Raw genomic sequence first — 16,165 nt, 5'->3', positions numbered from 1 at the left:
TGGATGTTGTGGCAATGTCAAATCGGTACAAAAGTTTCTAAAAGCCTACAAATTTCTGAACTTTTCTGGTCACTGAACAGTAACAGTGTGAGCCATGGACCATACTTTGAGTAGCGAAGGATGAAAGGATTATACTGGGAGAATCTGTCCCTTTGTGCTAAGTAGTATGGTTTAGTTCTTGACTCTGCAAGGATTATTACATGCTTAGGTAATGCCAGATAGTACATGTTATTGGCTTCCTCCTCTTCATCTCAGAATGAAATCCTTGCTTCCAAAGATTCTACTGTGTCAGGGCTGGCTCATGAGAAGTTCTCGCCCTGCTCTATGTATGTTTTTGGGTGTAATTAGGAATTTTCATTTTACTACACTTTCTTGAGAGCGCCTCAGGAGCTGGTGTTACTGTGTCCTCCATTTTTGTATTCCCAGTACCTAGCGTAGTACTTGGCTTCTAGAGCGATGGAGTGAGAAGTGGTTGTTGAATGACTAGATAAGTGTTTTCATTCTCAATCAGTTCAGTTCAGTTCAGTAGCTCAGTCATGTCCGACTCTTAGCTGTTACAATTTTTTATAGGTTTTTTTTTTGAAAAATTGGAAAAAAAATAGAAGAAACAGCAACAACAGACACCCACCTAGATATAACCACTGACACTTTTCATGCACCTTATATCTATTTTTGCCTGATCATTAGTAATAGTGGCGGGAGGAGAAGGGGACGACAGAGAATGAGATGGCTGGATGGCATCACCGACTCTATGGACATGAGTTTGAGTGAACTCCGGGAGTTGGTGATGGACAGGGAGGCCTGGCGTGCTGTGATTCATGGGGTCGCAAAGAGTCGGACACGCCTGAGCGACTGAACTGAACTGAACTGAACACATGTTAAATGCTTCCAGTGTGCTGGGAGTCATAGGTTTCATAGGTGGGTTTTTTCAGTCTTCATGGCACTCTGTAGTAGCTACTATGCTTTACCCTTATTTTGCAAATGAGGAAACCTTAAGTGGTTTGCCCAAGACCACATGTACACACATGTACATGTAAACATTAAACACACATCTACCAAAATTTATAATGTTAGGGCATGTGCTTTTACATTTTATTTTTTTCATTGTAAAATATTTTAAGCATTTAAATAAGAATAGAAAGTAATATAAGAAATACCTGTGGGCTCCCCAACTCAGTCTTATCAAACTTTAACATTATGCTGCATTTAGTATAAACCTCCCCCTCCTTACCTTGTTTTTTAACCTCTTGATGAAGAAGACATTATAAATAAAGTTGAAAGTCCCTGTGAATGCCTCATCGATTCCCTGTATACAGAGATACATGGAACTGGGGACATTCATTTAAACTGCTCTATGGTATTCTGTTGTATGAATAGGTAAAATTTTGTTATAATTAAAATTTATGTTTACTATGTATGTGATAGATATATAAATATAAAAATAACATTTGTGTTTGTATTTATTTATATTATAATTACCTCTTTGCCTTTATTAACAATGCTACAATGAAGTGTGTTCTGTGCATGCCTTTTTGTGTGCATGTTTGTTTCTTTAGGGCAAATACTCAAACTGGAATTTCTTCTTTGTAGGAGGATGAAGGTTTTCACTTTTAGTAGATGCTGTCAAATTGCTTTTTGAGTCAGTTCACCAGTTCACACTCCTATGAGCATACATAAGCATTCCTGCTAAAACAAAATTGTCAGATAGTTTTCACTTTGGCCAGTCTGAGGGATGTGAATGGGGTGTCTCGTGCCGGTTTTACTTTGAATTTTCTTCATTATCCTTGAGATTAAACGCTTTTTATATTTTTTAAAAATTTGGCTTTTGAGTTTCTTGTGAATTGCCTGTTCATATTTTCTGTCAATTTTTCTGTTTGGCTATCTGTTATAATCTGGATTTCTTAATATGTGCTGGCTACCAATTGCCTCTGAGTTATGTGCATTGCAAATATTTTCTGTGGCTTGTCTTTTAACCTTTTTATGTTGCTTTTTATTGTACAGGAGTTCAAATTTTAAGTAGTCAAGTTTGTTCATCTTTTTCACGTGCCTTTTGTGTCTTGTCTGAAATGGGGACGACGGAGAATGAGATGGCTGGATGGCATCACCGACTCTGTGGACATGAGTTTGAGTGAACTCCGGGAGTTGGTGATGGACAGGGAGGCCTGGCGTGCTGTGATTCATGGGGTCGCGGAGAGTCGGACACGACTGAGCGACTGAACTGAACTGAACTGAACTGATCATATAAAAATTTTACATGTATACGTGACTCCCCCTGACCCCCATGTTTTGTAGATTCTGATATGTACGTTATTTCACACTTAATTTCTTTAGAATCAAGATGTGATTTACAAGCATTAGAATGTTATAGTTTAATTGGCAGAGTTTTTTTTTTTTTCTTCTTTCTTGGTGATATGTTAAAAATCTTATAATTGGTGGCATTTTAGATTTACTGAGAAGGCAATGGCAAGCCACTCCAGTACTCTTGCCTAGAAAATCCCATGGATGGAGGAGCCTGGTAGGCTGCAACCTGTGGGGTCGCTCAGGGTCAGACACGACTGAGCGACTTCACTTTTACTTTTCACTTTCACACATTGGAGAAGGAAATGGCAACCCACTCCAGTGTTCTTGCCTGGAGAATCCCAGGGACGGGGGAGCCTGGTGGGCTTCCATCTCTGGGGTCACACAGAGTCGGACACAACTGAAGTGACCTAGCAGCAGCAGCAGTGTATTTTTATAGTTTTTAAACAAAATTTTGTTTATCTTATGCATGCTAGTTTTTCCACTCAGCATATTGTAAATAATATTTTAAATGACTGAATATTCATTATAGAATTAACATAACTTACTAATTTTCCATTTTAAAGCATTTAGGTTTTTTCCAGTTTTTCTGTAACATGCTACAACATACTGTGACAGATACACTTACAGCTAAATCTTTGACACATAATTATTTCCTTAGGATATATCTTCGAAGTAGAATTGCTGAATTAAAGGATGTTCATGTAGGAGAAGTTTTTAACCAAGTTGCAAAATTGCCCTTGGGAGCGTATATATCCATTTTTGCTCCTATCAACTATGTCTTTTAAACACTTAAAATTGTTTTTAATTTAATATTTTTTGGCCACACTATGCAGCCTATAGGATCCTAGTTCCTTAGCCAGGAATTGAACCTGCTCCCCCTGCATTGGAAGCATGGAGTCCTAATGTTTGGACCATCAGGAAGCCCCCCACCAACTTTTTTTTTTTTTTACTGGAGAGTAATTGCTTTACAGTGTTATCGTGGTCTCTGCTTACATAAACTCGAATCAGTCATAATGATATATATCTCTCCTCTCTCTTGAGTCTCCTTACCCCCAACCCCCTCCATTCTACCCCTCTAGGTCATCACAGAGCACTAGGCTGGGCTTCCTGTGTTATACAGCAGCTTCCCGATAGCTATCTGTTTTATACAATAGTGTATATATGTCAATGCTACTTTCTCAATTTGTCCTACGCTCTCCAACTATTTTTTAAAAATAATTTTACTTATTTATTTTTGTCTGTACTGGATCTTCACTGCTGTTTGAGCTTTTCTCTAGCTGTGGTGAGTGGGGGCTACTTTCTAGTTGCAGTCCGTGGGCTTCTCATTGCAGTGGCTTCTCCTTATGCAGAACACAGGCTCTCGGACATGGGTGCTCAGTAGTTGTGACTCCTGGGCTTTGGAGCACAGGCTCAATAGTTGTGACCCATGGGCTTAGTTGTTCCACGGCAAGTGGAATCTTCCCAGATCGGAGATTGAACCCTTGTCTCCTGCATTGGCAGGTAGATTCTTTACCACTGGACTACCATGGAAGCCCTCTTCAACTATTTTTTAAGAGTGACTATTTCCCTACATTACCAAACATATCTACAGTTTTTAAAATCTGCAAATTTGGTTTTTAAAAAAGTTTTTATTTTTTTAGTAGACACCATCTCTAGGACTTGTCTTGCATCTCTGTGAAAGCATATCTTTTAATGTTGCCATCTTCCATTGAGGGGCTTTGTGGACTTTTCCAAGGGGAAAAAACAAAAGGGATGGTTGACAAAGAAGGAGAAAAACAGACCTTAATTCAGAGTCCTCAGTAGCTACTACTGTGCCCCCCTATGCTTAGGGGGCATAAAGTGCTGGTTGTTGATAGTTTTAAAAAGGGGGTTAGTGTGCTTGGATTTAAAGGAAAGCTCAGTGTTTCAAGAAGGGTTCTTGGGGGAAGGTCTGAGTTTAACATACTTCTCACCCCCTTTACAGAGGACCTCCTGAAGCAATGAAAACAATGAAGAGGAGATGTGTTCCATTGCACACAGATTTTTGACTCATAAAACAGTCTGACAATGTCCCTACAGAGGAAATAAATCTTATGGTTCACCCAGGAAGTGGCCAGAGCTTGGGGAATAAATGGGATTTGGTTCACAGTTAAAATTTATTATAGGATCATAGCGTAAGAAAATATGAATTTCCTGTAATTTGCCTAAGGGAAGTTGAATCTCTACATGGGCAGCTTTAAGAATACCTGAATACTTTGAGTGTATTTTTCTGAAGTTTAGTTTGTGTCTAAGTAACCAACAAGACATCTTTTGTTTACTAAGTACCTAAGTATTCTGGTAGGGCTTTGTTTTCTGACAAAGAGAGTGTATTTTGAATGAGAGTCAGCTTCACTAATGCCCAGTGTTTGTGTTAATAAAATTTATTAACAAATTATAAATAATACAAGTTAATAATGCTCTTAGTAAGAATTTGTGATTAATCTCTGATCCTAAACCAAAATACTTGGACTGTCAGATTTAAATTCCTTCTCAGTTTAATTTGACTCTTGGTGAAACTGTGATTCTGTCCAAACTTAACGGGAATCTGACCAAGATGTGTATTAATCAGGATGGTTGAATATACACTGTAACGGCAAGTAACTGAGAACTGATTTCCTGAAGACCTTTTAGGAAACTTTCCACAAAAAAATGTGGTTCAGGTAACCAGACAATTTCCTTTCAGATAACATAGAAATGATTGCATGCCATCCTAATAATGAAGTTGAGATCTTCTGCCTTTACCTTTTTAATAATGATGGTGGTTTGGGGGAGAACTGGGGCATGGGAGAGATACAGCTTGTTATTAATACCAAATACAAGGTTGTGTGTTGGATGCAGTGAGGCCAGACAATACCTAAATGTAGTGGTTTGGAGGACAGAGAAAGTTTTATTGCAGAAACATACAAGAAGATGGGTGGCTTGTGCCCCCTAAAATCCCAAACTCCCCAAAGGGTTTCAGCAAAGCACTTTCAAAGGCAAAGTGAGGAAAGGACGTGGTTAGTTGTTGCAGACTTCTTGGTGTTGGAATCCTTTGTTCTTGCAGCTGTCCGCATAGGTCAGGTCATGATGTTCCTATAAACCTCCAAGACAAATATTATTCTCTGTTCTGAAACTTTTTATATGAATGGACTCTTAAAGGTTAGAACCTTGAGAATGGACTATCCTGTATATTTCAGACTGTAGGTAACATTCTTTTGCAAAAGGTGCAGAGCCGACATGACTAAGCACACAAAGTTTAAAGTAAAAGAAACAGATCTAATATGGAGTCACATGTGTTCTTCCCTATTACAAACTGAATAAAGGACAGTTAAACTCCATAGGAGCAAAGGGAATTTAGGTTTTTTAAAAAAGTACAGAGATTAATTGAAACTGGAGGCTGTTTTTTAAGTCCTTTCAAATAGAAAGACCCTGTGTAGTCCATGGTCCAACTGAATGTTACGCATTGAAGGCCAAGGAGCAATGTGTTGGGAAGGGACCTGAATCGAGTTTGGGCTTTTGAACACTGTTTCTGAGAGCATCAAAGAAAGCTATTCAGTGGGAGAGGATGTGACCCACGTGACCAGGATGCAGTATCGAGACCCATGGGTAGTTTCATTGAAAAGCCTTTTAATCTCAGCATGAAGAAGATGCTTATAAGGTTCAGAAACCTAACCCCTGCCAGGGATGCGCTGATGAAAGGTCGCTGCTAGTATCACTTTCTTGGCATGGGGAGACCAAACCAAGACAGTCAGAAGGCTTAATCTATGTGGGTCAGCAGCTACAGAGGGGAGAGGAGAATCGGGAGCCTCGTTTGATTGACGATAGAATCGACCGACTCTGCCACAGGAATGGAGGGGAGGGATTTGTATGATTTCTGAGGAGCCGTGCAGGTAGGGAGGAGTTGAGAGTTCTCTAGGAAAAGCAGTTAGGCCAGGTCACAGATCAGGGAGGACCCACATGGACATTTAATCCGAGCAGGAGTCCAATTTTAAAAGGAAGAATGTAGATATCAAAAAAAAAAAAAAGAAAAAGAAAGGTAATGGAAGAAAGGTTTTATTCCTCTTGGTAACTATTTTTCTAGCTAAGCCAATTGAGAGGGTTCGTAGAAGGACACTGAGATTCACCGGACAATAATAGTGCCTGAAAGAGAGCCTTTCATTTCTAAGGATCAACTGAGATCAAAGACAGGATAGACAGGTCTTGTCTGGGCTTGGGAGGAGCAGCCATAACTCTTGAATATAAGCAAAGAGGACTTCACGTGGATTTCCTTCCTGACAGTGCAGGAAGACCACTGTGTCAATTAAAGGCATTTACTTCATGGAATTTTAAGAACTGTCTCTTCTTCAAATGAAAATAGTAGTCAAAGTATAATAAAACCAAAATTCTCTCCTTGCCTCAAATAGAAAAGAAGCCAGAAGTTGAGACCACTTATGAGATGAAAGTTATAACAAAAGAATTGTTGGAATAAAGAAAAATGTGTTTTAGCACCTTTTGTCTCCAACTACAACACGTATTTTGTCTTTATTCAAGGGACAGCCCCACCCGCCTATTATGGTCAGTTTTCCAAACGGTGACTGCAAAATGAGCAAAGTTGTTTTATTGGGACTTTTGTGCCACGAAATTGCCAAGGACAGGAAGGATAGAGCTAATTTCTTAGGAAATGCTGAGGAATTCTTGGCTCCTTACATCTTTATTAGGAGCAAATGTTACGAAAGAGTGGTTTGCTACCCTTGCCTTGAGGAGCTTCCATATTTCAGTACTTATTCTTAAGCCAAATATCTTTCTCAAGACTTCCTTTATTTCCAAATTCAGATGAATAAAGAGAGTATCAAATTTGCTGCTTGATTACCAAGCAGACAGGAAGAATTTGGAGAGGTGGTGTGAAGTCATTCTATGTTAGCCTCCTTCGTGGCTGAAAAGTCCCTACTTGATTCCCAGAGACGGGACACTAGCCTCTTGAACTTGCAATATCTGTTACTCTTTTATCTTTAATTCAAAAGGGCATCGAAAGGGAGAAGAGCTTTAACTTCACCTTGTGTGTCTTTTCACCTGATCACTTTTGCCAGAAGATTCTCTCCCCTGCTCCTTTTATTTTTTTTTAATTTGGCTATGCCGGGTCTTAGTTGCAGCACTCAGGGTCTATAGTTATGGCATGCGGGATCTTTTAGTTCTGCCCTTTTAATAAAATACCAACTAAAGTGCATAGATCTTCCTTTTGCTGTGGGGGGAGCCAGGGCACTTGGGCCAGGTTATCAGTAACTGCTTCAACCAGAAGCTGGAGTGGGAATCTATAATATAGTGTTAGTCACTCAGTCGTGTCCAACTCTTTGCGACCCCGTGGACTGTAGCTCGCCAGACTCTTCTGTCCATGGGTTTCTCCGGGCAAGAATACTGGAGTGGGTTGCCATTCCCTTCTCCAGGGGATCTTCCTGACCTGGGGATCAAACCTGGGTCTCCTGCTTTACAGGCAGATTCTTTACCATCTGAGCTACAGGGAAGCCCCAGGGAGTGGGAATACCCAGGAGAACAAGTGTCCTTGAGGGCATTTTAATGGTGTTTGTAGCACTCTGGTCCTCAAACCAGTAGTGGATCCCTTTTGAGAGGAGGGAATGTGGAACAAGCAGACCTCAGTGCTCCCAGGCGGAAGCCTCCTAGTGGTACAAAGTGTGTAGCCTCTTTCTATAGATGATATTTGAGCAGGGGTTTGTGATTAAAAATGGAGCCTAGAAATGAATGAAGTGGATTTACTGTAATGTCTCCCCAGTTGTCACGATCCTTCAGGGCTCCCTACCTAGACTCCTGTGCTAGGGATAACTGTTCACATTGGGGTGGGTGGCAGAAAGGCACTTGGCACCTCATCTGCTGGGTTGTGGGTTCCTTATAAGTTCCACTTGCCCTTCCTTTCTTCCTTTCAGGGGGCCATGGTAAAACTCATAGGCTAGATAATCTGAGCTGAGTTTTATTTAGCTCCTCTGAGCCTCGGTTTCTTCGATGGTGATGGCATGTCCCGCCTTAAAGGATGGAGGCAGGACTGAATGAGGTAAAACACGAGCCCGCAACTCGTTGTGGATGCTCCGCGCGTGAAGATTACCTCTTCCCATTTTTGCCTTGAAAACCTTGCATGTATGTGTCTCTATCCAAATTAGCCTCAGAGGGGCTCATCAGTGCTGCCCACTGATCAGATGTGAGAAATGGTATCAAATAAAGCTTGGATCTATTTGAGTAGACACATCAGGCTTAGTGATAGAAGTTAGGACATTTATTTCAGTAACAGACAACTCTGCTATAACATATGTGTTCCTAGAAATCACCACGCTATGCCAGATCATGCAGCAAAAACCACAGGGTTTATGGGAAGAAATGGGTTAAGGACATAACAGACAAAAATTTGTCAGTGACACACACACAAACAAGAATGTAATAACATAGCACAGTTTTAGACACGTTAAATGGTTGAGATCATAATACTACAATAAAGATGCAGGATTCCGTGAGAAGACCTGCAGTTTGCTTGTGGAAGCAGGTGCCTGAGGATTAGAGCTTGTCGAGTGTTGTCATAAAGTGGTACAGGGAGGGTTTTCTGAACTCAGACGGGAGTTGTAACACCAGATGTGGGTGAGTGTGGTATGTAACACGCTCCAAAGTGAGGTAGCTGGTAGATGTGTGTGGTTCTTTGTGTTCCTACAATACTGGGTTCAGCCCAGGGAAGTCTTCTGTGTTCATATAGTATGTTTAGAAGACAAATACATGCACAGCAAACACACAATTCACGTCATGCTCACGTTGTTGCCTTAAGTATCAAATCACACTGGCATAGACCTATGTCTTTAAAATAAGCATTTCAGCAGAGCTGACTGTACTAGCTTCCTGGTAAAGGCCGCCTTCCTCTTGGCAGTACCCAAAAGTAGAAGTAGATAAAATCAGTGTAAAACATAAAGACTAAGGGACCATTCGCATCCTTTATAAAATGGTAATCATTTTATAAACAAAGATAAATCTTTGTGTCCCTTATATGTAGGTTGCTGTATTCTAGGTCAGTGGAGTTACTGTCGGACTGTGTTGAACGTGGGAATAACAGGAGTATGGGGATTCCTTGTCTGTATTTTGTAGTGATTTTGCTTTTGGACCCACTGTTTGGATCATCTGCTACCTTGTCTTTCTGCCATTGGCACAGATGATCCGCCCTCAGCACCCACACACAGAGACAGGGGTGGGAAAGCCAATAAACAGCAGTTTGCTGTGTTTCTTGGTTCATCCAGATCTCTTTCAAAGACCCTCTGTACATGAGTCCTATACTTTAAAAAGAAATGTGATCTTGAATATATATGATGCTAGGAGAACAGGGGGAATTGTATGATTTGAGACTTTTAAGAGGTAATAGGTTTCAAGGGCTGGAGAGTCCACAGGTGAACTTTAGGTGTGGGGGTCTGTGAATCCCAGAAACTGCACACATTTTCGTTGGTAAGCGCATTTTGGAGGGAAAGAGTCTTCAGCTTTCATTACCTCCCTTAAAGGACCTTTGATTCCCAAATGGCCAGTAAACAGTGATTTGGAAAAATCCATGGGAATGTAGATTCATAGGGTTTATGTAGGGGAATTTAGCACTGTCTGTGGGATATCTAATAACCTTGAGTCCGTAAAGGGGATTTCTCGTAGTTTTGTCTAGAAGCAGGCATGGGTCCCATTATCAGGGACGGCGTGGAGCTGGTCTGACCAGCGGGTTGGTCTTGCATGTTGTCTTTGATATTTCCTGTCAAATTAGCCACATCAGTAGTGAAGGACCCCATTGAACCAGGACTTATGCCTTTCACCAGTGTGTCTCATGCCTCCCTTGGCTTTATTTTGCAGATGGGAGCAGCGAGAGCTCCCCAACGGGCGTGTCTATTATGTTGACCATAACACCAAGACCACCACCTGGGAGCGGCCTCTTCCTCCAGGGTAAGACTTACCAGTGAGGCCCGAGGCTCTAGAGCTGGCACCAAGAGTCCCCCATCGGCTTCTCCACCACTCTGCAACAGTCATCTCTTTATTTCCCCCACTCGCCTCCTTTCTCTGTCTCTTTTCCCCTCCTCCCATAGTCCTCCTTTTCTGTGATCTGTGCTCTCTCATTCTACTTTCCCTTCTCCCTCCAAGTGTTGCCTTGGCCATGGGAGTTCTTCTCTTTCTTATTTATTTATTTGACTGCACTGGGTCTTTGTTGTGACATGCAGGATCTTCGATCTTTCTGGTGCATGTGGGATCTTTTAGGTGCATCACATGGGATCTAGTTCCATGCCCAGGGATCGAACTCGGGCCCCCTGCATTAGGAGCATGGAGTCTTAGCGACTGGACCACCAACGTCGTCCCCTGGCCCTGGGGTTTCTTAAGTGATATTCAGAGCCCCATGGCTGTTGGGTTCTGGAGGAAGGAGGACTTGGGAGGCCTCTGAGGCCATTGGTCTCTCAGTGGCTTCAGACATTTCACCTGCAGAAATAACCTATAGGGTGCAGTTTTCAGTTTCAGCAGACGTAGCAAAGTATAGGGACATTTATCCTGGGTCCCTTGATTGCTTTTCCTACCCACTTTAGTTCTGTTCTCATTTCTTAGGACATACTAGGATATTTAGAGCCTCTGTGGGGGGAACAGAGTGCACAGGAAGCCAAGACAGAGAGGGTGTGGATGAGTTTCGCAGCACCCTGCATCCCACCAGCCCTCAGAGACAGTGTGCTGCGGCGTTCGGCTGGGCTTTGTGAGAACGCAGCTAAGTTCTCCAAAACCCGAGGATAAGTGAGGCTTCCAAGTAAGGGAAGACTGTCCAAGTTCAAGGAGAAGGGGTTTGGTTCCCTGTCTGCCAGGGACAGAAAGTTCTTTCCACATGTGTCTCCCAGTCCTGAGAGCTTTGAAAGGGAATGTATTCTGCTCTCAGGAAAGAATCACCAGTAGAGCAGCCATGAAGGCCTCCTACGCAGAACATGAACGCTGACTTCCTCCTCTGAAGCTGGCGGAGGGAGAGGACGTCAGAGTGGCCAGGGAGAACCCTGTGCTCTGTTTCGCTCACCTGTGAGGCGTGTGCTGGGCAAACACCACCTCATTTCCCAGTCCTACAAGTTTCCATCCATGGGCTGCTTTTAGTTTCAGTTTCCTAGTAGAATGCTTGTGTTTTCCTTTCCTTCCTTGCCCTTCTGGAAGTCACACTCGTAATCCACCATCCTTAGTTCTCACAGCTCCCCCTTCTCTTTTCTTTAACGAAGGAAGCCTCATTTATTTTATTTTTTCTAATATTTATTTGGTTGTGTCAGGGGTCTTTCGTTGCAGCACAGACTCTCTACTTGTAGTGCGAGGGCTCAATTGTTCCAGGGCTTGTGGGATCTTAGTTCCCCAATCAGGGATCAAGCCTGCATCCCTTGCATTGCAAGGCAGCTTCTTAACCACTGGACCACCAGGGAAGTCCCTGTTTTCTCCTTTGATTTAAAGTCCAAGGAACTTACCAAAGTTAAACGTTGACTTCTTCGAAAAAAAATTAAACATTTTATTATGAAAATTCTAGAAATAGCCATATTGAAGTTTTCAAATGTGCACAAAGAATCCCCACACTCTCAACACCGAGTTTCAATAATTATCAACTCAAGGCCATCCTTGTTTCATTTGTACCAGGAGTTGGCAAACTGTGGACCTGTTGGCAAAATCCGCCTGCCACCTGTTTTCATAAAGTTTTATTGGAACATAGCCCCTCTTGTTTGTTTACTTATGGTCCATGGCTGCTCTCGTGCTCATTGGGAGAGCTGAGGAATTGTGCCACAGACTGTATAGCCAGCAAAGACTAAAATATTTACTTTGCGACCCTTCGTAGAAGACGTTTGCTAACTCCTGCTCTGTCATCCTCGTTCAACCCTCCCCCACCCCCATCTTAGATTATTTTGAAACAAATCCCAGACATCATATTATTTCATCCAAATTTCAGTATACACGTCTAAAAAATGTTCTCTTTTAAAATTAAAACCACTGAATTTTTAAGTGTTTACCTACTACCATCAAATACCCAGTCAGTAGTCAGATTTCTCCAATTGTCTCATAAATTAATCATCAGCTTTTAACAGGATGTGTCGCACACTTGTACTTTGTGTGTTTACAGTGCATATAACTCTTTAAGTGTGCTGGTTGCTTGCCTCTTACCCTCTCTGGTTTATAAATTATGGAAGCCTTGACCTGGTGAACGTATGATGATATCTAAATGAAGATATTTAATAGTGTCTTCTAAGAATGGCTGAGGATTTACTCTTGTTTAAGTGTTGAGGTGGGATATTAGAGCCAGCTTTCTTACTTTCAAGATAGTTACAATGATTTTTTTTAGAAAAAGCTTCATTTATTTCTTCTTGGCTGTGCTGGGTCTTTGCTGTTGTGTGTGGGCTTTCTCTAGTTGTGACGGGTGTGGGCTTTCTCTAGTTGTGACGGGCGTGGGCTACTCTTGTGGGGCACAGGCTCTAGGTGCTTGGGCTTCAGTAGTTGCAGCATGAGGGCTCCGTACTTGTGATGTGAGGGCTTAGTTGCTCTGTGGCATGTGGGATTTTCCTGGACAGGGATCAAATCGGTGTCTCTTGCATTGCAAGGTGGATTCTTAACCACTGGACCACCGGGAAAGCCCTATAATGTTTTACTGGCTCAGCTCTGTGCCCCCTATAGCCCATGAGTTCTTCCTGAGTTTTAGGCCCTTTGAACTCCTGGCACTTAGTTCTACGATGTAATAGGGAACCTGGAGAGAACAGAAGGCTCAAGCTTTCATCGCTAATTAATGGGAGAAGTTCTGCTCTAGGGAAGTATTACTATGGTGAGAGCAATCTTGAAACTACAGATGGAGCCACTGCATTGTATCAGCAGTCCTAGTCATCCAGGAGCGAGACTGAGCTGAAAGATTCACTTTATTGTCCATCCCCTCTGTCTGACCCATGGGACTCTTGTATAAAGACCAGTCATTTACATGTTTTATCCTCACTTTGAGAATCATTATTCCAGTTAGAATAAAGGTTGAAATGCATATTGTCCTAACTTGTTCATAGCTTACAAAAGCTCTTGCCACTTAATAATACCATATTATATATTTGAAGGTTGCTAAGAGAGTAGATCTTAAACATTCTCATCACGGGAAAAAAAATTTGTAACCATGTGCAGTGACAAATGTTAACTACACTTACTGTGGGGATTGTTTTGCAATATATACAAATATTGAATCTTTATGTTGTAAAGATAAAACTTAAACCTATTATAATGTTACATGTCAATTAGGTGACAGTTAAAGAAAAAAAAAAAAGCAATCAGTCATTTTATCCAGGAGCAAAAAGTGTTGGACCTGGTAATTTAGGATGAGTGCAGTGATTTGTCTTCAGACACTCTTAGGTGGTTCTCAGACCAGAGGTGAGCAGGGGGAGCAGGCACCGTAGAGCATGGTATTGGGGGCCACTGTCACAGAGGACTCCAGCTCGGTCTTTAGGAAAGGCTGGGGGTGGACTTCAGTGAAAAGAGGAAGGTGATCCAGGTTGGGGGAACAGTGTGAATGTGAAAGGTGTATTTAGGGAATGATACGTGGAGCAGTTTTGGTGGAGTGGAGGGTTTGTGTGAAACAGATGATCAAAGTATGTCTAGTAAGACCCTTGGGTTTGGTGCAGTTGCCCCCTGGAATCAAGCAGCATGAAAGGGCCTCCAACTGCTGCTCTGTTTGTATCGATTGTAATTCTGCATAAGATTTCACCTGCTATCAAGGGTGTGATTATGCTGTTTGACAGTCTGAAATTCACCAATGCAGAGGACTTCTAGTTAAACATATGGATCAAACATGTTTATTTCCATTCCTTCTTGAAAACCCACTGAAATGGCAATAAAGGTTATTTTAAAAAGTATGATGATAAAGGCATGGAAGAGGAGAAAAAGCATATGGGAGATTGTAATCAAAGTTTAGTTGCTGGTGGATAAATGGTGGAACTGAGAAAGCTGAAACCCAAGCTTCCAGTGTGGGGTTTCCACCCAAAAGGCAGCCAGTTTGCACCATGGAGCCCTAGAAAGCCTCAGCAGTCAGGGACATATGGGCTGTGTGTGTGTGAATGTGTTATGTGTAATGAGACTAAAAACCTGAAGTTTAAAACTTGTGCAGGGAGCAGCTAGATTCCTAGGCTGTCAGCCACCACTCCCAACCCCCTGCCACATGCATGCGCGCACACGCACACACGTGCAACCACATGGCTGCTGCTAGTGTAAGAAGTTCCTGGTAGAAGACAACCAGTGTGGCGAACACAGGCATAGCTGAAGGCAGAGATGAACTCAGGAAAAAGGGATTAAGTGAAAATGCTATCCTCAGGGAAAAGATTGGAAAGTTATTATTTTTTTGGCTGGGGTAGTGACAGGTGGTTCAGTTGGTAAAGAATCTGCCTGCAGTGAGGGAGACCTAGGTTCGATCCCTGGGTTGGGAAAATCCCTTGGAGAAGGGAATGGCTACCCACTCCAGTATTCTGGCCTGGAGAATCCTATGGACCGTATAGTCCATGGGGTCACAAAGAGTCAGACACGACTGAGTGATTTTCCCTTTCACTTTCTTTCAGTGACCAGTCTAAGGGGAGAAAACTACAGATCATGATATTTGAGGATCTTCTAGTGAAACAACCGAGCAAATCCAGAAATCAGCTTTTAGACGTGTTAGCACTCAGGTGTGAGGGTTGATATAAAGCCATCATCAGATATGCAGGGTTTCAGAAATTAACTTTGGTCCATCCTCTCTCAGAAACTCCTAGCTGTTTACTTCCACCAGACAAGAGGAAACAGAAAGAAATCGTGAGATGCAGGACACAGGAGACTGACTCAGCTCAGGGGCCAAGAGGACGATGAAGGAGGCTGACTTAGGACAGGAAGGTAGAGCAGGCCTGGAGAGCAGCTGTCTGCCCCAGACAAAGGGTGCTGGACAGATGAGGCCAAGAGTTAAGTGACCCTGGGTGGCACCTGCCCTGTCAGAGTCTGGGGCTGAATTAGTGGCAGGTCCTTGAAGTCCACGCTGAATAAAACATGCAGTTCTTAATTCTAGAGAAAAAGAAAAAGTTGTCCAAGTAAGGACGTGTATGTATGCATGCATGCTATGCACGCTAAGTTGCTTCGGTCGTGTCCGACTCTCTGCGACCCCATGGACAGCAGCCCACCAGGCTCCTCTGTCCACGGAATTCTCCAGGCAAGAATACTGGAGTGGGTTGCCATTTCCTTAGTATTCTACAAAGTTATAATCCAAACTGCAAATACTGATTTAATGAAGCTTTTCTAAATTGGGAGGACAGGAAAGGAGAGAGCTTTTCGTGTGTTAGCCTGTAGGGTACAAGAACTAATTCTTCAGCTTCGATAGTGGCAAGTCCATAGTAATCTCTGACTTGGCAGAAATCAAGAAATTATGGAGTAAGCATTTATTTACAAGATACAATCAAGAGTTGAAGGTAATTGTTGCCCCCGGGAAGCAGAATTCAGCAGTGGGGAGAAGGAGGGCAGGAAACACTGGTTTTCATTGTCTCTCCCATAGGACTGTTTGTGTTTCAAAATATAGATACATGATTCCTTTGCTAACAAATAAAAATAAATAAAGATCACCCGTTGGAGAATTTATGAGAAAGGTGGGAAAGTTCCAGGTTATTGTGAGCCTTAAATACTAATTTGACATTTTGACTCCAGCATTTCATAAAGGGTCAGTCTGCTGGGGTTACCCTGATGGTAGTTTATGGGCTGGATTGCATGGGAAGGTTCATTCAAGGATACTTGGACATGGAAATGGAAAGTCAAGGACAGGGAGACAAAATAAAAAGAAGCCCTGGGGCTGAGCGGCTTACTGACATCAGTGGGAAAGGGAAAGTCAGGAATGATGGTGTGG

The 16,165-nt window shown here is 42.3% G+C and overlaps 1 protein-coding gene across 1 annotated transcript in view; it reads left to right on the top strand.

Moving 5' to 3' along the window:
• WWP2 (WW domain containing E3 ubiquitin protein ligase 2) overlaps window positions 1-16,165 on the top strand; it is a 143,788-nt gene that overhangs the window by 101,948 nt on the left and 25,675 nt on the right. The window contains exon 9 of the mRNA XM_055412418.2: window positions 10,147-10,236. Coding sequence (XP_055268393.1) covers window positions 10,147-10,236 — 90 coding nt within the window. The remainder of the gene's footprint in view (window positions 1-10,146; window positions 10,237-16,165) is intronic.

Source organism: Moschus berezovskii, chromosome 22, assembly GCF_049115385.1.
Source record: "Moschus berezovskii isolate FMDL1 chromosome 22, NW_MosBer_1.0, whole genome shotgun sequence".
NCBI classification, from domain to species: domain Eukaryota; kingdom Metazoa; phylum Chordata; class Mammalia; order Artiodactyla; family Moschidae; genus Moschus; species Moschus berezovskii.
Note: the sequence above shows the minus strand (reverse complement) of the source record. Positions and strands in the feature narration are given on the sequence as shown.